The 26,951-nt window shown below is 44.4% G+C and overlaps 1 protein-coding gene across 4 annotated transcripts in view; it reads left to right on the top strand.

Moving 5' to 3' along the window:
• The window catches only part of FAT3 (FAT atypical cadherin 3), a 572,988-nt gene that overhangs the window by 246,493 nt on the left and 299,544 nt on the right, over positions 1–26,951 (top strand). For all 4 annotated transcript variants that reach the window (XM_054015671.1, XM_054015669.1, XM_054015670.1 and 1 more), the window contains exon 3: positions 16,604–16,918. In XM_054015671.1, the coding sequence (XP_053871646.1) occupies positions 16,604–16,918 (315 nt within the window). The remainder of the gene's footprint in view (positions 1–16,603; positions 16,919–26,951) is intronic.

The raw sequence follows: 26,951 nt of genomic DNA, 5'->3' as shown, positions 1-26,951 counted from the left end.
ATGGCCGTCCAGTCCAGTTCCACATCAGATTTGTCAGGATAGTTTCACCATCCCTCGTGCCCTACCCAGGAATATTGAGCAGGAAATTATAGGTGTTAGAGTTTAAGAATTACTGTGGTTTCCTCTCTGCCGGAGGCTTTACAATTTTTGCTGCACTAGTGAGTGCTGATGAAGTGTGTTGGGCTGCCACTTTTGGAATAGATTATTCATGCACTAGAGCGAATATGGTTTAGAGCTACACTCGATAGTGTCAACGCTAATTTGGTTCTTTTCTGGCTGTTCTAAGCAAGTGTGCTTTCAGAAACATGCACTTGATCGATCCAGATAAAATTCTGTTTGTTTCTTTCCCATGAGCCTCAATAAATTACTGTTGGCATTAAGGCAAGTTGATAGTGAAAATTTTCTTGAGTATAGGACTGTGTTGGTAAATTTAGCAACTGTGAAAAGCCCCAGTAAGGTGAAAATGTTGGCAAAATCATCTAGTTTCATCCATACAAGGAAGAAAATAGAAAATGTATTTGGCTTGAGGGTGCAGTTCAATTTCTTGATGATGATCTTGGGAAATTGCTTTGAAATTAATGTGTGACTTTGCAGTTGTCATTTTAAAATGGCGTTTCGTTTTTATTTGAAATTATTTTTATATATATAAGATAAAGCCAATGCATGGGAACTGACAGTGTCAAGATTAAGTTATTTGAGAATGTTAGTTTGGAAAATACTTAACCTTGAACGGTAGAATACCTAATGTGGCTTAAGAAGGAGGCACACAATTTTTCAAATGTTACAAAAATGCATCTTTCTCAGGAAGGTTAATATTAATATCAGCAGCTATGCAACCTCAGTGTTTGTCTCATCAGGTCTCCAAAATTAAGCAGAATTATTCCCAGTAATTCAGTGGGAGGTCCTCAGGGTAACCCAGGTCCTACAGGAAATGGCGTTGATAATGTATCTTAAAGAATCCTTATTGAAGTTGCAGGAACAAACCATCCTGATGTGTAGAAAGAATAGTAAATATGGCTTGGCTTAACAGTGAAATCCTTGCTGATCTTAAACACAAAAAAGAAGCTTACAAGAAGTGGAAGATTGGACAAATGACCAGGGAGGAGTATTGCTCAGGCATGCAGGAGTGAAATCAGGAAGTCAAATCACACTTGGAGTTGCAGCTAGCAAGAGATGTTAAGAGTAACAAGAAGGCTTTCTTCAGGTATGTTAGCAACAAGAAGGAAGTCAAGGGAAGTGTGAGTCCCTTACTGAATGAGGGAGGCAACCTAGTGACCGAGGATGTGGAAAATGCTAATGTACTCAATGCTTTTTTTTCCCTTTGTCTTCATGAACAAAGTCAGCTCCCAGACCGCTGCACTGGGCAGCAGAGTATGGGGAGGAGGTGACCAGCCCTCTGTGGAAAAAGAAGTGGTTCAGGACTATTTAGAAAAACTGGACGAGCACAAGTCCATGGGGCCGGATGCACTGCATCTGAGGGTGCTAAAGGAGTTGACGGATGTGATTGCAGAGCCGTTGGCCATTATCTTTGAAAACTCCTGGCGATCGGGGGAGGTCCCGGATGACTGGAAAAAGGCTAATGTAGTGCCCGTCTTTAAAAAAAGGGAAGAAGGAGGATCCAGTGAACTACAGGCCAGTCAGCCTCACCTCAGTCCCTGGAAATATCATGGAGCAGGTCCTCAAGGAATCAATTCTGAAGCACTTAGAGGAGAGGAAAGTGATAAGGAACAGTCAGCATGGATTCATCAAGGGCAAGTCATGCCTGACTAACCTAATTGCCTTTTATGATGACATAACTGGCTCTGTGGATGAAGGGAAAGCAGTGGATTCCTTGACTTTAGCAAAGCTTTTGTTATGGGCTCCCACAGTATTCTTGCCAGCAAGTTAAAGAAGTATGGGCTGGATGAATGGAGTATAAGGTGGATAGAAAGCTGGCTAGATCATTGGGCTCAATGGGTAGTGATCAATGGCTCCATGTCTAGTTGGCAGCCAGTATCAAGCAGAATGCCCCAAGGGTCAGTTCTGGGGCCGGTTTTGTTCAATATCTTCATTAATGATCTGGAGGATTGCATGGATTGCACCCTCAGCAAGTTTGCAGATGACACTAAACTGGGAGGAGTGGTAGATACACTGAAGGGTAGGGATAGGATAGAGAGAGACCTAGACGCATTAGAGGATTGGAAATCTGATGAGGTTCAAGAAGGACAAGTGCAGCGTCCCGCACTTAGGACGGAAGAATCCCATGCACTGTTACAGACTAGGGACCGAATGGCTAGGCAGCCGTTCTGCAGAAAAAAGACCTAGAGGTTATAGTGGACGAAAAGCTGGATATGAGTTAACAGTGTGCCCTTGTTGCTAAGAAGGCTAAGGGCATTTTGGGCTGTATACGTAGGGGCATTGGGAGCAGATCGAGAGCAGTGATCATTCCCCTCTATTCGGCATTGGTGAGGCCTCCTCTGGAGTACTGTGTCCAGTTTTGTGCCCCACACTACAAGATGGATGTGGAAATATTGGAAAGAGTCCAGCGGAAGGCAACAAAAATGATTAGGGGGCTGGAGCACATGACTTATGAGGAGAGGCTGAGGGAACTGGGATTATTTAGTCTGCAGAAGAGAAGAATGAGGGGGGATTTGATAGCTGCTTTCAACTACCTGAAAGGGGGTTCCAGAGAGGATGGATCTAGACTGTTCTCAGTGGTAGCAGATGACAGAACAAGGAGTAATAGTCTCAAGTTGCAATTGGGGAGGTTTAGGTTTGATATTAGGAAAAACTTTTTCACTAGGAAGGTGGTGAAGCACTGGAAGGGGTAACCTAGGGAGGTTGTGGAATCTCCTTCTTTAGAAGTTTTTAAGGTCAGGCTTGACGAAGCCCTGGCTGGGATGATTTAGCTTTGAGCAGGGGGTTGGACTAGATGACCACCTGAGGTCCCTTCTGACCCTGATATTCTATGATTCAGTAGGAGGCATTTGCATGTAGGAGGCATGTTGAATCTGTGGTAAACCACTGCATGATGCCAGAGAGTGCACAGTTATTGGAGGGTCTGTCATTCAATTAAAACATGAAGCTGGGATTCTCACCTAATCTGATTATTAAAGAGCCCATGGCAATTTATCTGATTAGCGGTAGATTGTGCTGGCTATGATGTCTGGGGCAAATTTCAGCTTAATGATTATATTTAGCCTGTCTAATTCCCCTTGTTGTCACATAACTCATGCGTGGGCAGTTATGCCTAGCGGTTGGAGCAGGAGTCAGGCCCCCATGGTCGGAGCAGGAGTCATGTCTAGTGGTTAGAAGAGGAGAGCTGGAATCAGGAGTCAGGAATGGAGCCAAGGGTTAGAACTGGGTTACCTGGAGGGGGGCCAGGCTGGGTCCAAGGCGGGAGCAAGGCTGGGAACAAGGCACAGGCAGCCATGGGTGAATGCTTTCCTCAGCTGCTGCTACGGCTGGGCTTAAGAGCTGCTCTGCTGACTCTTCCAACCAGGCAGGCATATATAGCCAGTCAGGCAGCCTAATGCAGGCCAGCTGTGCTTGTTAGGTTGCCCGGACACTGGGTGTGCTGCAAGCCCAGATTCCTGACACTTGCAGTTTCAGTGTGATAAAATATGCATCATTTCCTGTCCTAAGCTGTTGTGTGGGGTTTAGGGTTGCCAGGTGTCTGGTTTGCGACCGGAATACCCAGTCAAAAAGGGACACTGGTGGCTCCACTGCTGACTGGGCTGTTCAAAGTCTGGTTGGCGCGGGGTTGGCAGGCTCCCTACCCAGCTCCGTGCGGCTCTTGGGAAGCGACTGGCATGTCTGCCTCCTAGGCAGAGGGGGGTCCACAGGGGCTCCACGCACTTCCCCTAGCTGAGTGCCAGCTCTGCAAGTCCCACTGGCTGGCAACCGCCACCAATGGGAGCTATGGGGGTGGCACCTGTGGGTGGGGGCAGCACACAGAGCCCCCTGGCTGGACCTCCATCTAGGAGCTGGAGGGACATGTCACCACTTCCTAAGAGCCACCTGAGGCAAGCGCTGCCAGCCCAGAACCCCCTCCCACACCCACATCGCTCATTTCTGGCCCCACTCCGGAGCCTGTACATCCAGCCGGAGCCCTCACCTGCTCCCGCACCCCAACACCGTGCCCCAGCCCACAGCCCGCTCCTGCACCCCAACCCCCTCATCCCCAGCCCAGCCCCCTGCCATAGCCCGGAGCCCCCTCCCACACCCATAGCCCCTAATTTCTAGCCCCACCCTGGAGCCTGTACCCCCAGCCAGAGCCCTCACCCCCTCCTCTACCCCAACACCCTGCTCCAGCCTGGTGAAAATGAGCGAGGGGAGATGGAGTGAGTGGGGGCGGGGCCTCGGAGAAGGGGCTGGGCAGAGCAGGGGCAAGGGGCGGGGCAAGGGTGTTTAGTTTTGTGCAATTAGAAAGTTGACAACCCTAGTGGGGTTGGTGTGTGCTATTAAACAGCTGCCACTCAGAAGTGGCTGTAGTGATGCTAAACCCCACATGGTCAAACTTTTTGAAATCCTTCTGGATGGAAGGTGCTATATAAATGTATTATTACTGAGAAGAGGCTGCTGCTTATCCTCAATTCAATCTCTGAGGGACTTCCAACATGCAAATGTTGTATTACTATAGTTACGTAGTTTTAGAACCTTCACATATATATTTAATACGTTGTTAAATGGCTAATATAATAAATAGTAGGATCCTGATGGCCAATGCCATATTCCAGCAGTGCTCCATGGTTGAAGTGAAATCACCAAAGTAATGGGATGTCATGTAGAACATGAATTGGAGGTCTGTGGCTTTGGTGGATCTGAAAACCTGGAATTTTTCTCAGTGTTAATGCAGTAAAAGCTGTGTTATCTGGCACTTTACCAACCGGAAAGCTCTATAAACTGGCATTTCTGATCTTCATTGACAGTCCGGTTTATAGTCCATTTAGCACGGGGCCGGCAGACTCCCTGCCTGGTTCCACGTGGCTCCCCGGAAGTGGGGACATGTCCCTGCTCCTCCTAGGTGGAGGCACGGCTAGGCGGCTCTATGCGCCACCTCCGCCCGTAGACACCGTCACGGCCCGCTGGTGCTGCCCCCCCAGCTCCCATTGGCTGTGCAGTTCCTGGCCAATGGAAGCTGTGGAGTCAGAGCTCAGGGTGGGACGGGGGCAGCATGCAGAGCCGCCCAGATGCGCCTCCACCTGGGAGCAAGCAGGGACATGTCGCCGCTTGTGGGGAGCTGCCTGAGGTGTGCACCGCCTGGATCCCGCACCCCATCCCATGTACCAACCTCCTCCCCTAAGCCCCCTCCCGCACCCAAACTCCCTCCCAGAGCCTGTGCCCCGCACCTCCTCCCGGGCCCCAACGCCACACCCTGTCCCACACCCAAACTGCTTCCCAGAGCCCGTGCCCCGCACACCCTCCCGTGCCCCAACCCCCAGCCCTGAGTCCCCTACCACACCCAAGCTCCCTCCCTCTTAGTTAACTGGACTTTTTTTTACTTACTGGCACCCCACATTCCCCCAACATGCCGGATACCAAAACTTTTACTGTATGTTGAATGCCCTGGCCACTCTCAACCCTGGTTAATCCTGGGTAATTTGGGACATTCAAGAAATTGTATCAAACAGCGTGATTGCTGGAATTTTTATATAGGCATGCAGTCTTTAATATCCATAGAAATTACATTAGTGAGAATTGTCTCCCTAATTCTCTTTTATTAAGCTATCAACTGGAGTATAGTATCAAATGCAAAAGCTTCACGTTAATGCAACATTAAATTTGCACAGTCAAAAATGGCAAAAAGTAAGAGTTTTAAGCTTCCAGTGGGAATGTTAACAAGCTTACATTGCATGTTTGGTATGTTTATGGTATACATTTCACAACATAAACAGTAAGGTAGTAAGCTATGCATTTAAACAGAAAAATAATATTAGAAAATTCTACATGTGCGCGACTGAACGGAGTTAATGTTGCTTTTGGAACCATTCCTTGGCTTGCTCTAATTCCAATTTTTCCATTCATTTTAATGGGTGTTGGGTTGGCATTTTAATATGCACTAACATTTACAAAAGATGTGGTATATTTAAAACGGGAAGGCAAAATTTTCAAAGTGAGGAGCCTAGACTTAGGCACCTAAATCCACCTTTAAGCACTTAAATAAGTGGCATGATATTCAAAGGTGCTTAAATGGGAGCAGTGGGTGCTACTTATTATAGACCACGCGTGTGCTCAGGTTGGGTTCTGTGGTTGCTGTGATGTCACTAGCATTCAGAAGAGTAGCTGCTGACTTGAAGGGGCATAGAGGGGTGGGATACAGTACAAAGTTTACTCTGAGTCCCACTGACTTCAAAGGGCTTTGAATCAGGCCCCTAACATGCAACTCAGCTCTTGCACTGGTTATTGAGAGCAGTCAGCATATTAATTGGACTGAAGCTATTTAATCTTTGTATGTTGTATTTACTGTTTATCTCATCTACTGAAAGAGGTATAGACCCTATTTTTTATAAACATCAAGGCCTATCCTCTGAGAGCTACCCAAGCCGAAAATACATGGTTTGGGGATAATATTGGCTCTTTAAACCCTACATTTTATTTCTTAATCTTTAAGAGAAAAATCTTATCTACAAATCATGTCACTCTTCACTTTTTTTAAAAGTAAGGCTCCTTATAATTATAACCTTTACTTTTCAGTCCTTCAAAAATAGTATAATTGGCTAATGCCAGGAGTCGGAGCTGGTCCTGACATTTGGGATTATATTTGCAAATCTCATGAGAAAGATCTGCAAAGCGACTTCATTATCTGCCTTCTGATCCCTCGTTAAAACTCTTTTTTGCTGTGACGGCTGCAAAAAACTCGACAGCCGTTAGGCTGCTGGTGTGCTGAAACCACTGCTAGTCATGCTGACCATGTTTTCTCATGGATCACTGGTACTCCCCGTCTGCCTGTATCCATCAAAGTTTTTTATCTTATACTTAGATTGTATTATATTCTTAGCATATGTGCCTCAGGTAGCATGTGACCAGGATTCATCACTGAATTTGGTCTGTGGGTTGGATTGTTAGCTTTCCTAGCCTAGGCTCGGTACAGGTGAGGTGTGCAATGTGAATGATGATCCAGGCCTCCAAGTATGCCTCTTAGGGCAGGGACCATGTTTTTGTTGTTTGTGTATACAGCACCTAGCATAACAGGATCCTGGTCCATGACTAGGGCTCCCAGGTACTATGGTAATACAAACAAACAAACAAATTATGTGGATTCACCTATACTAGTTTCAACTAGGGCTGTTGATTAACTGCAGTTAGCTCATGTGATTAACTAAAAAAAAATAATCGCGATTAATCGCAGTTTTAATCGCACTGTTAAACAATAGAATACCAGTTGAAATTTATTAAATATTTTGGACTTTTTTTTACATTTTCATATATATATATATATATATATGGTATTCTGTGTTGTAATTGAAATCTAAGTATATATTATTTTGGATTACAAATATTTGCACTGTAAAAAATAATAAAATAAATAGTATTTTTCAATTCACCTCATATAAGTACGGTAGTGCAGTCTCTTCGTTGTGAAAGTGCAACTTACAAATGTAAATTTTTTTGTTACATAACTGCACTCAAAAACAAAACAATGTAAAGCTTCAGAGCCTACAGGTCCACTCAGTCCTACTCTTTGTTCAGCCAATCATAGAATATCAGGGATGGAAGGGACCACAAGAAGTCTTCTAGTCCAACGCCCTACTCAAAGCAGGACCAATCCCCAGCCGGATTTTTGCCCCAGATCCCTAAATGGCCCCCTCAAGGATTGAACTCACAACCCTGGGTTTAGCAGGCTAATGCTCAAACCACTGAGCTATCCCTCCCTCAATTGCTAAGACAAACAAGTTTGTTTACATTTAAGAGAGAGAATGCTGCCCTCTTCTTTTTTACAATGTCACCAGAAAGTGAAAACAGGCATTTGCATTGCACTTTGTAGCCGGCATTGCAAGGTATTTACATGCCAAATATGCAAAACATTTGCATGCCCCTTCACGCTTTGCCCACCATTCCAGAGGACATGATTCCATGCTGATGACGCTCGTTTAAAAAAAATGCATTAATTAAATTTGTGACTGAACTCCTTGGGGAAGAATTGTATGTGCCCTGCTCTGTTTTACCCACATTCGGCCATATATTTCATGTTATAGCAGTCTCGGATGATGATCCAGCACAAGATGTTTATTTTAAGAACCCTTTCACTGCAGATTTCACAAAATGCAAAGAAGGTACCAATTTGAGATTTCTAAAGATAGCTATAGCACTCGACTCAAGGTTTAAGAATCTGAAGTGCCTTCCAAAATCTAAGAGGGACGAGGTGTGGAGCATACTTTCAGAAGTCTTAAAAGAGCAACAATCTGATGCGGAAACTACAGAATCCGAACCACCAAAAGAGAAAATCAACCTTCTGCTGGTGGCATCTGACTCAGATAATGAAAATGAACAAACGTCAGTCCGCACTGTTTTGGACTATTATGGAGCAGAACCCGTCATCAGCATGTCCACTGGAGTGGTGGTTGAAGCATAAAGGGACATATGAATCTTTAGCGCATCTGGCACCTAAATATCTTGCGATGCCAGCTATAACAGTGCCATGAGAATTCCTGTTCTCACTTTCAGGTGACATTGTAAACAAGAAGCAGGCAGCATTATCTCCTGCAAAGGTAAGCAAACTTGTTTGCCTGAGTGATTGGCTGAGCAAGAAGTAGGACTGAGTGGACTTGCGGGCTCTAAAATTGTATATTGCTTTATTTTTGAAAGCAATTTTTTTGGTACATAAATTCTACATTTGTAAGTGCAGCTTTCATGATAAAGAGATTTTGCTACAGTACTTGTATTGGGTGAATTGAAAAATACTAATTCTTTTGGGTTTTTTTTACAGTGCAAATACTTGTAATCTTTTAATATAAAGTGAGCACTGTACACTTCGCATTCTGTGTTGTAACTGAAATCAATATATTTGAAAATGTAGAAAACATCCACAAATATTAAAATAAATGGTATTATATTATTAACAGTGCAATTAACTGTGCGAATAATTGCGATAAATTTTTTTAATTGCGTGATTAATCATGATTAATTTTTTTAGTCGCTTGACAGCCCTAGTTTTTCTCTCTTTGGCTGTGAATAATGTATTAATCTCAGTGAGCCCTGATTAGGTTTTTAAGCTTTTTTGTTTTCTTTATTTTCAACTGTTAGCTTTTGAAAGATGTCATTATCCAACTATCTTTTAAAATTTATTTTAGCTAAAAAGGAAACATTACCAAGGAACTAGGCTATTGGTTGGGTGACAAATGTGATCTGAGGTTCACTAATATTAAAAGCACTGAGCTTTTGATGAGGCTTATGAATAATTAGTAGCATTTAAAAATCAATCTTATTTTTTCCTGTGAATTTTGAGTGATAAAACAGAGTTTTACCATGTTCTTTATATCCATGCTTACCTATGCGTAATGCGCACACATACGCATAATCATTTTTATTTTGAGACCAAATGATTACTACTTCCTAAACTGTTTGTGTTCGACTCCTTTCTTTCAAAGGCAGAGGAGTGAAATCCAGTTCTCATATGCTGTAACAGTATTTCTTCTTCGAGTGATGGTCCCTATGTGGGTGTGCATGCGCCTGAGGCTGGAAGTGTTTGTTAGCAGTGTCCGTTGACCCGCACGTGTGTACTGTGTCCCCTCATGCTCCCAGCTGAGGGCATAATAAGTAGGGCGGGTCGACGCCTCTCCAGGTCCCTCTTACTGCCTTATGGCCTGAGTTGAAACCCCTGTTCCTTCGCACTCTTAGTTTTTGCTGAGAGAATGACTACTCTTCATTCAGCATATATAGTTATAAATAGTTGCAGGTAGATAGATAAGTTCCCGTAGCTCTTTCCCTGTTTGAGGGACAGATCCCTCCCTGTCCCCCCCACCCATCCCCAGGACGATGCCCTGGATTTTGGGATTTAAAAACAGTGTCTCCTGCCCACACTCATTCTCTGTGAGCAACAAGCACCAAAGGCACCTTTACTGCCCTCAACAAGGTACATATTGCAACTCGCTGTTCCATCTGCAAGTCCTTCCTGCCCCAAACCCGGGAAGCTCGAGAGCTCCGCCTCCATAAGTAACTTGATGGAGGAAACCATGAGGCCGAGGACACATTCGGATCTGGGACTGGTACAATGACTGTCCCGCCGTACAATGACCGTCACCTGTGGTGAGCGCCCCTCCCATGCCCTGGATCTGTCGGTACCGAAGACCAAGGACAACTCCCAACATTAGAATAAAAAACATTCTCACAGGCACAAGAGCAGATCCCCACCACAGACTACTCCTAAGCGCAGCATTTCTTCAGCAAACTGGGCTAGGTCAGGGTGAGAGGTCACACATGGATCTGGTCACACTAGCATCCAACCTTCTTTGTGTGAAGGGTAGGCCTGGCGCAAATGGAATCCGATAGTACTGACGACAACCATGGTGCCGACGCATCTGGAATGCTATCCGTGCATGTGACACATCCCTGCCTCCTGTGCTTCACACCTAAGAGAGCGGAGAGGGCAGATTTTCTTTTTACTCATCCACCTCACAGCTCTCTGGTGGTCCATGCGGCAGCAGAGCGGGCACCCAGCATCTGCAGAATCTACTTCTGTGGACAGGGTGGCAAAGAGGATGGATCTGCTGGGCCAGAAGGTATATTCTTTGGCAGGACTACAGTTCTAGATTGCAAACTACCAGGCTCTGCTAGCCAAGTACTATTTTAATAACTACAACAGGCTAGTAGAGTTTAAGGCCGAGCAGCTGCTGGACCAACAGCATTGAAAAAAGAAGAAAGAAGAAAAAAGAATGTTTTTCTCTAATCCGGTTCAACTGTAACAACCTTGAGTCGGTTCTTGCACTAATAGTTAATACAAAGCTTTCAGATGATTTTTGAAGTGACTGTGACCCTTTCAGTGATTTTGCTGAAGGACACAGCAGAACACTGGATGAGCCAGGAATAGAATTGCAGGCCACTGGCTCCTTATCCCCTGTACTAACCACTAATTCACACTATCTTTTATATTTTTATGTCTTTTAATGTAGCTTTTCAGTGTGTGCCATGGCTGAGGACCTATCACTATCAATGGAGAAAGTGGCTAACTCCTTTTCTTTTGCTGGGGAAAGAAGGAAAACAGGCCTCTAGAAGAAAGTTGAACACAACCTTTGCAGCAGTGAGGGCTATGCTGGCATGTTGCCCAGAGCCCAAGGGCTGTGTTTAATTTACATTGAAATGTGCGTAGGATTTTAATCAGAGATAAATGCACACTGTTGTTGTTTTTCATTTATAATGTTCTTAGCGTACACAGTGATTTGCAAATCACGCAGACCAAATGTACTTTGACGGCTGTAGTGGAAGGCAGATCAATGGTGGTGTTTTTCTGACCCCAGCTTCTTGATGTCTGGGTTTCTCTCTCTGAGGGTACCATGTGCCTTAGGGAATATAAGTTTCAGGCTTTTAGGGAGTTGCAAAGCTTTGATTTCTATAGAAGCGTTGTAAGAAAAACTTGGTCACAAATCTAACCACTTCCACAGAGGGTGCGATCAACTGCCTTCTTATATACTGTCTATCTGGAACTCAGTTATCATTTTATAAAAACTCAGTAAGTGAGTCTTTTATAAAACATGGTGACAGTGGATTGGAACATTGTACATCAGTATGATTTTCAAGTTCAGCTGTAAAAGGGTCTGGAAATAACTCAGACCTTCCCTCTCCCCTTCCTTCCATTCTTGCCCCCCTTCCCCAAAAAGTTTCTGAATCACTGATGATGATACTTGGCACTTCTTGATTTGTTCACAGTGGGGATGACTGTCTCACTTGTATTTCTTTTAATATTTGTTAGCTACTCACACATGAAGAAGGTCATCCCATGTCCATGAAAAAGCTTGCAGCTTAAAGCACAAATCTCCACTTCTCTCAACTTTTGTGGCAGCTGCAAATAAAGTTCTTTTCTTCTGCAAACATTTTCATAGTTGTAACTACCTTGAACATATTTTATTTGCTAAGGAGTAAAATAGTGGCTACAGTTTTGAAGAGAATGGAGTCTTTTTTGAATCTCTGGTGATCCTACATTCACACACATTCTCTACTCTCCTTCCTTATTCATTCTCAATAATACACAGGTACTACAGGGATAAGTTTAAGACAATTTTTGGATTATCTAGTAGAATCTTTTACATCTCCTAATGTCTATGATAATATTATATCAACCACTCTGTGATATACACATTGATTTCATGCCAATATAATGAACAGCAAACATTGGTAGTGAAATGCCATCATGAGATTTCAGAGTTAACACCTCATTGAGATGAAGTTTGATCCTTCTGAATGACTGGAGGCTGTCTAAGAGCTTTCTTAAGATTAGTTTGTCTAGATATGTAGGAAGACGATGATGCATTGGTTCACATTTGAGAAGTTTTCACAATCATAAAGGTTAGACTTTTTAAAATAAAGTTCTCTTTCTATTGAAAGCTGGGGTTGGGGGAGGCACCAGCCGACTGCAGGAAACATCAGATGGGTTGTTGATTATGCACTAGGCCTCTGTCCAAAGCCCAGTGAAATCAGTAGAAAGGCTCCCAATGACTTCATTGGGCTTTGGATCAGGTATTAGGAACTTAATGGATCCTGTAGATGCTTTTGTAGCAACAATAAATGTGGAGGAAATTGTTGTGCTTCACTTGGGAGCACTCTTTTGGGGAGTTCCAAAAGACACTGTCAGCAGAGAATATGGAGAGGTGCTATATTTAGAGAACATCCAAATGAAAGTAGATAAACTTTTAATCTGTTTATCAAGGTTCTGTTTCATGGCAGGTGAAATGACGAGAAATACTGAGCAAAGGAAATTAATCTGTAGCTGGAACATTTTAATAAATCAATTTTTAAATGCATTGGAAAAGACACGTTGGCAATTGCCTACCCTTGTTCCGTGATCCTTTCCCTCTAAAATGCAGAAGTGCAAAGTAACCGTTGCCCGCAGTAAAGTAAAGGAAGGTCTCAGAAAATATATAATTATTGTCAGCTCAATGCTAGTGGAATTCAGCTTCAAAAACAGCTGTTAATTTTCCAGCACATTCCCTTGCTCTCCTTGGGAAAAGAAAAATCAGTCATTTCAATTTCTGTTTACGCATCTAAAATAATCCCTCTTGTCTTTTTGATAAATTAGCATTTCTGTGGCCATTTATTCTTCATCTCTTTGCGTTATCCCTTCCTGGTTGGAGTTATTTATTTATTTATTTATTTATTTCCAGAGTGTGTTGTTTATTATGGGCTCTTTTCATGCATAGAATGTCGTTTCTCTTTTGGATTTCTAGGTATTTCCATCACTCTTCACTACATATTTCATCCATGTTTCTACAGAAAGTCATTATGTGGCAGAGCCTGCCGACAAGGGATATTTAGAATATACTCTCCCTTTTCCCTAAAGCACTGTGTTACTTCCCTGTGTTAGGTGATTAATGTATCTGATCAACAAGGTCATGGACCTGATGTTTCTGGAAAAAGACTTTGAGTTTTTATATTGCTGGAATTCGTGCCATTTTCTCCCTCTCTGTCTTCCCGTCTGTGCATTGGATTGAAGTGCCTAGGAGCTCTTATCAGACAGGCTGTTCATGCCAAAAAAGGGTTTTTGCTTTTTGATGTTTAAAAACTTTTTAAAGAAGTAAGTTAGTAGCCTAAGTATACTTCCTAGTGGACAAGTGTCCCTACTTCAAACGCTTCTACTAATTGACTACTTGGGTCCTATGTTCTCTCCAGGGCTGAACAGAAATCAGTGGGGAGGGTGCTGGATACGACTTCTGTCACAGGTTCACGGTAACTGCATCTGCATTTCCCCCTCCATAGTCCTTCAAGGGCACCTGCATAGGAGTTTCTGGCTCCCAGCCGCCACCTCTCCTGGGTGGAGATCCAGTTCTCACGCCCTCCTGACCGGGGTTTTTAAGGCTGTCCAGCTCTTCTATCTGCACTGATATGTCCAGCAAGCCAGTCTGCCTAAAAGGCCAGTGCCTGCACTTCGCTTTCTCTGAAGGCAGTGACCAGTGTATTGTATTACAAGTTACCAGACAGCTCCACCTAAGCAAACGCATTTATTCTTAAGATAAAAGCATTACGGAGAAAACATAAAAACAATAAAAGAACCTGTACACATGCTAAAAAGCTTACCTGAGGTCACCCCCAACTCCAACATAAGACTCTGGTAGGTGTCAGTCAAACCTCACAACTGGGTTTTCCCTGTGGTTACAAGTTCATCTCAGTCAAGAACCAAAATGAAGGCCCTGAGTCAGTTTAAGCCTGGGCTATTTATCCAAAAGTCATTTCTTTGTCTGTTGGTCTCTGGAGAATCCAGTTTAAATCAGAATATGTTAGCCTCCCTAGAAGGTGGTACTTCTCTGGAGATGTTATAACATGAGTGATTTGCCTTAGTCATTCCCTGCTGTTTTCACTACCTGGAGGAGCTGTGATAAGCCTTGTGGAGTGCATACAATCCCTGGCCCACACTGGTACATAAGCCATTCATACACCTGGAGTTTATCTCTCCTCCCCCACTTGCGTTCCCTCATCAAGGACAATGCACAGTGAGGCGGGTGAGCAGAGCCACTTCTTAGGCATTGTGCTAGCCTCTCCAGAGTGGGGTGAGGCAGGGACCATGGATCTGACCCCTTCCACATAGGCCATTAGAGCTAGAACTGGGGAGCTAGATTTAAACCATTTAAAGGACAATAGATATCTCACTGCAACATGCTGGAATCCTGGCTGAGTCAAGCTTTTCCTCGGGGCTGGAGCACATCCTTTCTACCTGAACCAAAACCTATCACAAATGGCTGGTTTGGCCTCCAAGGCACAAATGCAGCCCTGAATTTATAAAGGATCACTCAGATCTATTCTGATTAGCTTAAAGATTGTGTAAGACTTTAGGCTGCTACGGAAAGTCCTGTATGGTGTAATCAAAAATAACCCATTAGTGCTGGCCCATGAGCAGATCCGCCTCCTGAATGATAAATTTATGCATTTAAACTCTTTATCTAGTACTAAATGCATCTGTGGCTAAATCCAAGTTTCTTGTGTTACCATCCTGCCCTACAGCTTCTTCACTAATTTCTCTCTATTAGCAGCATGACTTACTTTTCTCCAAACCGTCCCTGTTAATATAGCTCATCCTTGAGTTCAGCTATATTGGTGTTTCTGCCAAAATGTTAGCATTGGGTTAGGATAAGTAAATGGTCTCTGTATACATCCCAAAAGTGGTGGGGGGGAAATACAGCTGAATGTGTTTATTTTGGTATTATTATTTCTTGTGCACTGTTACTGTGTTTATCACTCTTCAAACACAGAGACTGCTCTGAAGTCGATAGGAATGTAAATTCTGAAATTAGGATTGGATCTATGTAAGAAATTGTCTATGCCACAAGAAATTTACAATGTAAGGGACCCTGTGATGCTTTTACTGAAGTCAATGTGGTATTTGCTATTGATTTCAGTGGGAGAAAAATGGGTCCGTACATCACTTTAGACTGAATTGAAGGTGGGCGGATGGCTTTTGGGAAAGGGAATGCATGGCGTATAGTTATATATATCCTAAAGGGTGGTAGCTCTACATACACACTCAGAGTGGATGGGAAACCTGTTGTCATTTTCTGTCCTCAGCAGGTGGAGTGGATGTGCCTTGATTAAATAGCAAGCTGTTGATTATCTGGGACATATGCAATGTGTGACAAGTTATCACTGTTTGGTTTAATTTGAAAGCAATGTCAGTATTATAATCTTCATACCCTGTTTCAATATCTTTAGCGAAGTCTCAGGAGGTCTTTTCAAAGGAGGAATTGTCTCTCTCCCATCAGTTGTGATCATCTGATGCAGTGGTTCTCAACCTGCAGCCCATGTGACATCCTCAGGGCCATACAGGCCTATATATATTGTGTGGATGCGGCCCACATAGCTCATTAAGTGTTAAGTATCAGAGGGGTAGCCGTCTCAGTCTGGATCTGTAAAAAGCAACAGAGAGTCCTGTGGCACCTTTAAGTCTAACAGATGTATTGGAGCATAAGCTTTCGTGGGTGAATGCATCGACAAAGTGGGCATTCACCCACGAAAGCTTATGCTCCAATACATCTGTTAGTCTTAAAGGTGCCACAGGACTCTCTGTTGCTTTTCATTGAGTGTTGTGTATGCAGCCCACAATGGTAAATAGGTTGACAACCACTGATGTGACAGTTCCAGGGTTTAAAGAAGATGGGGTATTTGCCCAGGGCATTTTGGCAACATATTATTCACTCTGGACCTTCCCCCTTCAACTCCAAATCTACTAAACCCATCTCTTCCCAGATTTTTCTTAGGGTAAGGGTGGAGCTGTTGAGCAGGGTTTGAGAACAGATGGCTGAGGATAGATTTGTTGTCATTGTGTCCATATGCACATTTAATGGTTTAGTAATTTTTTGCGATTGATATGTTTTATACATTTGCACTATACTCTCCTTCTAAACACCAGGTGAAGACGTGCCTTTTATTATCTCTGTTGTTTTTTGAGTGACCCACAGTACTGTGCTTACTGTCTTTCCTGCAGGAGTTATCTATACTGCAGATGTCCTTGACCGAGAGACAACCAAATCCTATTGGCTAACAGTGTATGCGACTGATCGTGGTGTCGTCCCACTTTATGCTACCATCGAGGTCTATGTTGAAGTTGAAGATGTGAATGACAATGCCCCTCTGACCTCTGAACCTATTTATTATCCGGCTGTCATGGAAAACTCCCCTAAGGATGTATCCGTCATTCACATCCAGGCCCAAGATCCTGACTCCAGCAGCAGTGAAAAACTGACCTACAGGATTACAAGTGGAAACCCTCAGAACTTCTTTGCTATCAATCCAAAAACAGGTAATGAGATACTACTACTTTCTGTTTCTTGGTCAATACGGATTTTGTACAGAGCTGCTTTTCTTTGCGTGTCTCTTGCATTGGACTCTTCTGAAGCTGTTTTTTTTTTTTTTTTTTTTATGTTTTGGGAAAATTGTTGCCTATTTTTTTTCCGGACAGTCAAGTTCCAATTTCACAGTTGATTAAATAGCATGGCAGTAACCATAGCCTTTGTGTAAGGATTGTGGTACTGTTGTGTACACCTTTGTGCCTATAAACATCTGCACTGGCAGACGATGCAACACAAACAATATTTTCTTCGTGCCGTTATGGTGATCTTTTTCTTACTCATCTTTTCATAGCTTTCACTATTACCCATCAACTTTACCTGAAGGGATAGGGCTTTGCTGTACTAAATACACTTAATGCTGCGAGGGAAGATTTACCAGTGGGTTAGAGCTGTTGTAGTTTATGGGACAAATTCCCATCTGTTGTAATTTGGTTGTAGCCCTGTTGAAGTCAACATTTGTCAAACACAAGTTATTGGACTCAATACAAGAGTCAACCGGATGCAGTTTTATGGCATGTATTGTACAGCAGATCAAACTACATGATCTAATGGTCTCTTGGGCCTTACATTAAATCTACACAGATTTATACCAGCTGGGGTTCTGGGCATGTGTGTGACGTGTTAGAGAAATGATGTGTCTGTCTGGCTATTCTTCTGAGCTGCACTGCAGTCACCTGTTAGCTCACCTGGGCCCCAGTTCATCAGAGCACTTGAGCACTCACTCATTGACTTCAGTGGGACTATGCATGTGCTTTAAAGTTTTGCTGAATAAGGGTGCTATAAATACCACACCTTAGCTGGAAGATCAAGAATTAACACTCGGGAACAGTAAAGAGTGTAATAGGTGGTTGAGCCTGAGACCACTTACGTTAACCTGCATGCATACCTGTACACTACAGCAAAATGGCCTCTGTGCTGTGTTTATCAGGCTGCCATCCATTATCTGCCTTGCAAACCTCCTCAACTTGATGTGGACCTGACAGCATATTCTGTAGCCAAGGAGGTGGTGGGATATTTCATAGCAATAGGCAGAGATTTTTTCAAAGCAGTGTGGGCTTTAACCTCCTACCCCCAGTTCATTCTCATGAAAGATGCATGGCCAAATGCCTCCTGCACTGCTTTTAAATAAACCTCAATTTACATTTTTTTTTAAAGACTTACATCTATTAGCTCTCGAAAGGAACAGGAGGAAAAAGAGAAGGTGTATGCACAGTCGAAGGCAAATACAATCAGTTGTGAGTAATAACGGGGTGAATAACTTTCAGTATTTGGCTAGGCAGCCCAGCTACTATATGTGGTAAAAGAATTGGCGGACTTCTTCTCAGACATAACCCTGCAGACTGGCCTTAATAAGTGCTATCGCTGAATCTGCTGCAGATACACAGCCTAAAGCCCAAATCACACTCCTTTCCATGAGGGATGGAAGAGGAGGGTTGGCCCTACCCCCAAATCCCCATTGTGAAAGGAGCCCCAGGTGAGCTGGGTTGTAATAATGCATGTGCTTCCCCTGCCTTGGCTCCCCGAATCTTTCAGCACAGCCTGTTCAGTGCAACTGCACTTCCTCCGATGTCAAGCTTATTGGAGCAGGGACCATCTTTTTGTTCTGATTTTATACAGCACCTAGTACAATGTGGTCCAGGTCCAGCAACAAGACTACAGTAATACAAATAATAGTCATATTCACTATAAGAGCTCCCTCAATCAGGGAACCAAAACTGTTTCCCCTCACAAGGTGCCTCTATTATTTTCAATAGGGAGTTTATTTTGAAGTTTGCTTTGCTTAGTTTTATGAGGTAAAACTGTTACATGGCTGGAACGTAGAGGCTTCAGCCATTCCCCTCCGGAGCCCTCGAAACTCTCAGAGCTTCCAGTGCTGACGGCAAGTAAGATTTTTAATATTTAACGTTTATTTCAGTAGCTCAGGAGGGACCTTATTGTTCTATGGGAACCTTCTGGCTAATGTATGATTTGTGAAGGATTGTGTACAGGTGGGATTCATCCGCTCCTTTTGTGCAGCTTACTTAAAGAGAAATAAAATGTAAAACACTGAAAACTGGGTGGGATGCCTCTCCTCTTCCCCCTCTCCCCCCCAAAGTTCTTCTGTGGATGGATTGATGGCATATGTGCACAGTGGTTCTGTGGTGCTGAGAAAGGAGGTTTCCAATTTTAAAGCCCGGGATTGGAATCACAGTCTCATAAATTATCGAAGTGCTGTGGGTTTTAGCAGCACAGGTCTCAGTGACAGCAATGGGAGGTAGGAGACTCAAAGCTGAGAGAGAAACATACAGTGTTAGCTTTAGAAAGTAGCCTTCAGCTAGCTGCCCAAGCTACTTTTAAACCTCTCTCAAACCACATTCTTTTCTTACTGATACGATTTTTATAAGTAACAGGTTCACGGTTATGATGTTTTCTAGTAATTAAGAAATATATTTATCATTTTTCAGCGTGTACAGAAAAGATTTGTCTTAGATTTTTGTGTGGCATGCTGGCTTTATGTGCTACCTGACATTCAGCAAAGCTGTAATTTATGTAGTGCTTTGCAGGGCAGACTTAAATGCTGCAGCATTCTGTACAATAAATAAAGCTTAATATGTTTAATGTGAACCCAGATATGTCACAGGTGGCGATGTAGCGATGGCAGTATAGGTGAGTGGTATTTGGGTGTTTGTGCCTCAGATTGAGACTATTCATCTGTGCCAGGGCGATCAATTCAGTTCTAAAATTTTAAGTAATGTCAACAGTCGGTCATCTTTCATCTATGACTAGTCAGGCTTTGTGAGTGAAAATTAAAGTGGTGTCCCATTTAGGACCATGCTGGCATGGACAGGAGTCCATTGAGTATTCTTGCACTCAAATCATAAATTCAACAAATCCCTGGCTTTGTTTTGCTTTTTTGGGTGCAGTTTGTATGGTATTTCCAAAGAATCACTTCTGGCTGGTCCATTTTATAGTGCTGTTTCTATACACTCAGTTCACCAATTCATAAATGACAAGGTTTTCCACCTTCTCTTTCTCCTAAGCTTGCCTTCATCATCTTCAGTGCTCATACCAGTTATATACATTTCTATAATGTTGATGGGATGGGTTTGCAGTACCTAGCCATGTGTTTCTATTACACAATAGTTTATCATATATTCATCACCATAGTGTATCACCCTCTGGGGAGGGCACGCCACTGGGATGCTGGAGATCTGGGTTTGATTCTTGGCTGTGCCGCAGGCTTTTGGCAAGTGAATTAAGGGTGAGATTTTTTTTAAGGGTATTTTGGTGCTGCCTCAATATGCAATAGATGCCTAGAGGGATTTTCCAAGTGCCTAAGCTCTTAACTCCTGTTGAAATCAGTGGGAGTCAGGTGCCCTGGCATTTTTGAAAATCCCATGTGGTGTCTACTCTGCATCCTTAGGCACCTCAATACCTTTAAATATTTGGTCCTTAACCAGTGACGGATTTAGAGTTTGCGGGGCCCTGTGCACAGCTTCATTTTCGGGGGCCCCATCCTCGGGACGCAGCCAAGAAAAAGAACATCCTCTCTTATCTCCACCCTTTTTTTCCTTTTTTTGTCTTCATCCTTCTGCTATATTATAAGTAATAGGAAGTAAATGAAAATAAAGTGAGGTACCTTGATTGGGGTGCAGAAGTGGGTGCAGGGGTCGGGCTCTGGGAGGGAGTTTGGGTGCGGGCTCTGGGCTGGGGCAGGGGCTTGGGGTGCAGCAGGGGTTAGGGGGTGGTGCTTACGTTGGGTGGTGTGGCTCCCAAAGCGACCAGCATACCCCTCTGGCAGCGGCTCCTAGGCTGGGGGGGCAGGCAATGAGAGCTGCGGAGTTGGCGCTCGAGGCAGGGGTAATGTGCAGAGATGCCCCCCCAGGGGCTGCAGGGACATGCCGGCCCCTTCCGGGAGTGGAGTGGTTTGGAGGGAGGGAGGCACCGCGGGCAGGGAGCCACCTTAGCCCTGCTGTGCTGCTGCTGGCACGTCTCTGCATGTCCCTCGAGGGGAGGGGAGGGGGGCAGCAGGTCTCCGTGTGCTGCCTGAAGCGGGGGCTGCGTGCGGAGCTGCCTCCCCGCAGCCAAGGGGCGCGCAGAGACGTGCCAGCAGCCGTCCGCTTCCGGGAGCGGCATGGGGCCTCTGGCCACGAAATGCAGGCAGCCTGCCTGCCTGAGCCCTGCTGCGCCACCGGCCGGGACTCGGGGGCAGGTTGTCAGGTGAGATCTGTACTGCATTTTGAGGGCCCCCTGTCACTGGGGGCCCCATGCCACCGCACTGCTTGTTTCATGGTAAATCCGCCTCTGTCCTTAACCCTTCTGTACCTTTGCTTCCCATCTGTAAAACGGAAATAATAATATTCCCTTTGTCTCCCACGTCTCTGTACAATATAAGCACATTAGGGCAAGGACTGTCTCTTCCTAAGTATATAGGCAGTGCCCTGCAAAATGGAGCCCTCATGTTGGCTGTAGGCTCTGATGAAGTACAAATAAAAATAATATAAATTCAATTCACTTTAAAGTGAGATTTTCAGTCCCACTGATGAGGAAATGGTCCCTCAGAGCAAGAATCCCAGTCTGAAGACTCCATCCAGATAGTTCTGACGACATAGGAAGGAAATAGGAAGGTTTTCTGGTCTTTTTGGAGATTGACCCATGACCACTGGGCCATTAAAAGTCCCATTGGCAGAGCTGGCAGGCTCCCTACCCAGCTCTGTGCAGCTCCCAGAAGTGGTGACATGTCCTTTGGCTCTTAGGCAGAGGGACGGCCAGGGGGGCTCTGCACACTGCCCCCACCTCACACGCCAGCTTCGCTGCTTCCATTGGCCTGGAACTGCAGCCAATGGGAGCTGCCGGGGCAGCGCCTGCAGGTGGAGGCAGTGCGCACAGTGCAAAGTCACCTGTCTGTCCCTGTGCCTGGGAGCCGAGGGACATGCCATCCACTTCCAAGGAGCCCCCTGAAGTAACCGCTGCCCAGAGCCTGCAACCCACACCTCCTCCCACACCCCATCCCATGCCAGAGCCACCTCCTGCACTCAAACTCCCTCCCACACCACCAGCACTGAGGCCCCTCCCCAAGCCTGCACCCCACATCCCCTCCCACATCCCAACCCCCTGCCCTGGAGCCTCCTCCCACAGCAAAACTCCCTCCCAGAGCCTGCACCCCACACCCCCTCCTGCACCTCTTTCCCAGCCCTGAGCCCTCCCCACACCCAAACTCCCTCTCGGAGCCCGCTCCCCACATCCCCAACTCCCTGCCTCAGCCCGGAGCCCCCTCCTGCACCCTGCACCCCTCATTTCTGGCCCTACCCTGGAACCCGCAGTCCCAGCTCAGACCCTGTACCTCCTCCCACACCCAACCCCCTGCCTCAGCCCGGAGGTCCCTCCCACACGCCAAACTCCTCAGGTCCATGCCCCAGTCTGGAATCCCTTCCTGCACCTCAAACCCCTCATCCTCGGCCCCACCCCAGAGCCCACACCCCAACCCTCTGCTCCAGCCTGGAGCCCCCTCCCGCACCAGTGTAAATGAGCAAGTGAGCGATGGGAGGCGGGGTGGAGTGAGCAGGGGGCAGGGACTTGGGGCAGGAGTGTTTGGTTTTGTGCAATTAGAAAGTTGGCAACCCTACTGTTCCAGGGTATGTGTTTTTGTGTGGGTGTCAGAACTGACTCCAGTACCTCTTGTTTCTACACCTGAGAGGAGAAAGACAAGAAGAAACTGTCAGAACATCCTACCATCATCCCTGAGCTCTCTAGCACAGCAGACATTGTGGGGCAAATGCTTCCTTACATATAGGTTCCTCCTTTCATGTCCTAGATTTTGTTATAATGTATAGCTAAGTGGCATCCGGTGGGCAGAATTGTACTTTCTGTGATGAGCTGATATGCATAAGTACAGGCACCAAGTAGATAATGTAGTACATGAGTGCGTAAGAAACCATAAATCATCTGTGCTCTCTTTCAGGGAGCTATTAAAGGTTGCCTTTTACTGTAGAACAATGAATCGTGTTCGCTTAATTTAGCAAGTCCAACAGGACATCTCTGACTTTCCCTGATTTATTGTGCAAGGGGTGTTTAAATTCGATATTGTCCTTTTTTTGTGGATAGAAGTGCACTTCAAATAGGAAAGGACAAATGGTGGCTGCAGTATGGTTATAGTCACAGTAAGGAAACGTGTGTTTACACTTGTTTGTTTGGTAGGCACCTACTGTACTTAAAATGGTAACTTAAGTGTTTCCATTACATTGCTCTACTGCCAAAATGCTTCTGAAATAAATGCTTGCTTGTCTCAGAAAGGAATCATTGGCAGTGATTAATTTTGTGACGTAGTGACCGATTGACTGAGAACTTAACTGAGCCCACCAAATAGGTGTCAGATAACACTGCTCTACAGTCAAAATGCTTCTGAAATAAATGTAGTCGAATTTTACTAATTCTGGGTCACTGAGAACCAAAATGATCCTTAAAATTGTTGATTGGCTCTAGTTTTCAAGATATGCTATTGGGTTAGTATATACGACCCTTGACTTGGGAACGGCGGAGGATAAGTGAGTTATAAAGGGAAGGGATCTCAATTTAAACCAGAAATGACTAAACTACATCTTTGACTGGATCTATGAATAAATCTATGACTGGGTTTGGACAGTACTTGCTTTTTAGGCAAAACAATGAATGATGCAATCTGAAGCTGGTATTGCATCATACATGATATGAATTGCATCATGTTATTCCTAGAAGTCATGGATGATGCAATCATAATGAAGCTTACATCACTCTGCTGAACAAATTGCCTATATCAGCTCTAGAAATCATATGGTGTTGTGCTCTCTTATTTGTCAGTGTTTGATTTTGCAAAGGGAGACATTTCTGTTTAGCCAAAGTGCACAGAGATGCCTCATACTTGTGTGAAGAGTGCAGATAACTTCTGCTATGTTTGTGGTGAAATGACTTTTGCATCACAAAAGGGCAGTATAACCACTATGGTTAAGAAAGCCTATCACCTGTATTTTGGCTGCAAAATTGGAGATCAGGACAAGAGGTGGGCCCCACATATATGCTGCAACACTTGTGCAACAAATCTTCGCCAGTGGTTGAACAGGAAAAGGAAATCTATGCCTTTTGCAGTGCCAATGATTTGGAGAGAGCCAACAGATCATACCAGCAATTGTGCCTCCAGTTGGGAAAGGTGTGTCAAAGAAGAAAAAGGGGACTGTGCATTATCCAAACATTCCATCAGCTATACGCCCAGTACCCCACGGAGAAGGACTGCCGGTCCCTGATTCACCAGAATCATTCTCACTTGAGTCAGACGAGGAAGAGGATGAAACTTCTGGTCCTGAACCATCAATGTCACAGGACCCACATTTTCTCCCATCCTCCTCCTCTGAACCACACCTCATAACACAAGGTGAACTGAATGACCTTGTCAGGGATTTGGAACTACCCAAGAGTAAGGCAGAGCTGTTGGGCTCCAGACTACAGCAATGGAATCTCCTGGCAGGTGATGTTAGGGTTTCCATGTTCCGTGACCGTCAAAAGGATCTTGTCCCATTCTTCTTCGTGGAAGGTGATCTTGTAGCCTGCAACAACATCGATGGTGTGATGGCAGCCCTCAACATCGTTCACGATCCAGATGAGTGGAGACTGTTCATTGATTCATCGAAGACGAGTCTTAAAGCTGTTTTACTGCATAATGGCAATGTTTTGCCATCAATTCCAGTTGGTCAGGCAGTCCATATGAAGGAAATCTATGACAACATGAAACAACTTTTGAGGTGCATAAACTATGACCAACATCAGTAGCACCTTTGTGGCGATTTGAAGGTTGTTGCTCTCTTGCTTGGTCTGCAGACTGGATACACAAAGTACTGCTGTTTTCTCTGCGAATGGGATAGTCGTGCAAGAGATTCCCACTTCATCAAGAAAGATTGGCCACTCCGACAGTCATTGGAGCCTGGGAGGAAAAGTGTTCAGCATCCACCACTTGTTGAATCAAGGAAGATTTTGTTACCACCCTTACACATCAAGCTGGGTCTGCTCAAGAACTTTGTCAAGGCCATTGACAAAACACAAGCAGCTTTCAAGTACCTCCGTGGAAAATTTCCAAGGTTAAGTGAAGCTAAGATAAAGGAAGGTGTCTTTGTTGGTCCTCAGATCCGTGAACTTCTTCGAGATGATGCATTTGACCATGCACTGCGTGGCAAGGAAAAGATGGCATGGAAAGCCTTCCAGTTAGTGGCAATAAATTTTCTCGGAAACAACAAGGCAGACAACTACAGGTTGTTAGTGGAAAACCTCCTCAAGGCATACAAAAGCCTTGGTTGCAACATGTCACTAAAGATGCATTTTTTGCACTCTCATCTAGATTTTTTTCCACCGAACTGTGGAGCAGTGAGCGACGAGCACGGCGAGCGATTTCACCAGGACATTGCAACAATGGAGAAACGCTATCAGGGCAAATGGAGCCCATCAATGCTTGCAGACTATTGTTGGACAGTGACAAGAGATGCTCCATTTAATGAATACAAGAGACAAGCCGAGAAGCGCCGAGTAGACACTGAATAGGACTAAACTATGTACAGAATAGTTTTTTGCCTTTTGTTTCATAATAAATTTTATTTATATAACCCTTTTGCTGATTTTTAAAGTGTTACATAAACAGGACAGGTGAAATATTATCATGTAACGCAACCATAAACACATGAAAAGACCTAGGTTTACAATTTATGATTAAAACTACTATCTACACAATACACATAGACATAAAATGTAAAAACTTAAATCTCTTAGAAACAGTAGCCAATCAGTTGTTTTAATTGTCATATTTGAATTCAGCACATCAAAATACATAATAAATAGCACATTTTATCTCTGAAGCAGACGACTTCTCAAAAATTGTAGACCAGTGTTATTAGTATTGCTCAGCAAGGGTGATTGCGTATGTATCAAGTATCAGAGGGGTAGCCGTGTTAGTCTGGATCTGTGACAAGCAACAGAGAGTCCTGTGGCACCTTTAGGACTAACAGATGTATTGGAGCATAAGCTTTCGTGAATTAATACCCACTTCGTCAGATGCATGTGTATGAAGATGATATAGGGTAAAATTTTCAAAAGTATCTTAACACTTAACTCCCATTGATTCCAATTTCAGTTAAGCACCTAGGCACTTTTGAAAATCTAATTTGGGGGCTTTCTGTATTGTTAGGCACCTAAATATCTTTAAAAATATGGCCCTTAGTCTTATTTTCAGAAGTGACTTCGGGCCAGACTTGCATAGGGATTTAGGCCCCTAAAGATGCAGATAGGAGCGTTAGTAAAACCTATCAATTTAGGTTACTAAGTACATTGGTAAATCTGGCCCTTAAGCATTAATGTTCTAACTGCCTAAGTAACTTTTTTAAAAATGGCTTCTAAGTCACTTAAGCACTCTAAAATTTTACCAATAGTGTTGTCCGTTTTCATGGCTAGTCTCATCACACCCACATGCAGGTTTGCCTTCTTGGCTTGACCTCCATGCAGAGGGGAGGGCTCTGTCTTACTCTGACACTGAACGTGGAGCAGTGAGCTAAACAGCATGAATTGATGAGATGTGTGTGTATTATTTGTAAACCCAGGACAAACAGCTACAAAGGGGAGGAGGTAGTAATTAGTCCCAAGGGGTTAAAAGGCCTCTCCCAATCCACTAAGGGGAGATAACCAGGGGAAACAAGGTTCAGCTGGAAAAGGGGTTACTAGGGAACTAATTAGTTTCAGCTGGCTCCAACTGCTTGAGACCTTTATAAACCCTCCCCTGGGTGGAAGGAGGGGGTTAAGAGAGTGAGAGAAGCAGGTAAGCTGCCAGTAGGCTGAGTGTAGCAAGACACTGAACCCTTCCTGGAAGGAAGGCTGCACTCCCTCCCCAGAAGGGAAGGAAAACTAGTACAAGAGTCTGATTGGGGAAAGGAATAGCCGGACCCTGTGCTACCGGTAAGGATCTGCCTTGCCCAAGCCTGTGTTTCCAAAGCAAAA

Source organism: Malaclemys terrapin, chromosome 1 (genome assembly GCF_027887155.1).
Source record: "Malaclemys terrapin pileata isolate rMalTer1 chromosome 1, rMalTer1.hap1, whole genome shotgun sequence".
NCBI classification, from domain to species: domain Eukaryota; kingdom Metazoa; phylum Chordata; order Testudines; family Emydidae; genus Malaclemys; species Malaclemys terrapin.
This window is presented reverse-complemented; position numbering and strand designations above follow the sequence as displayed.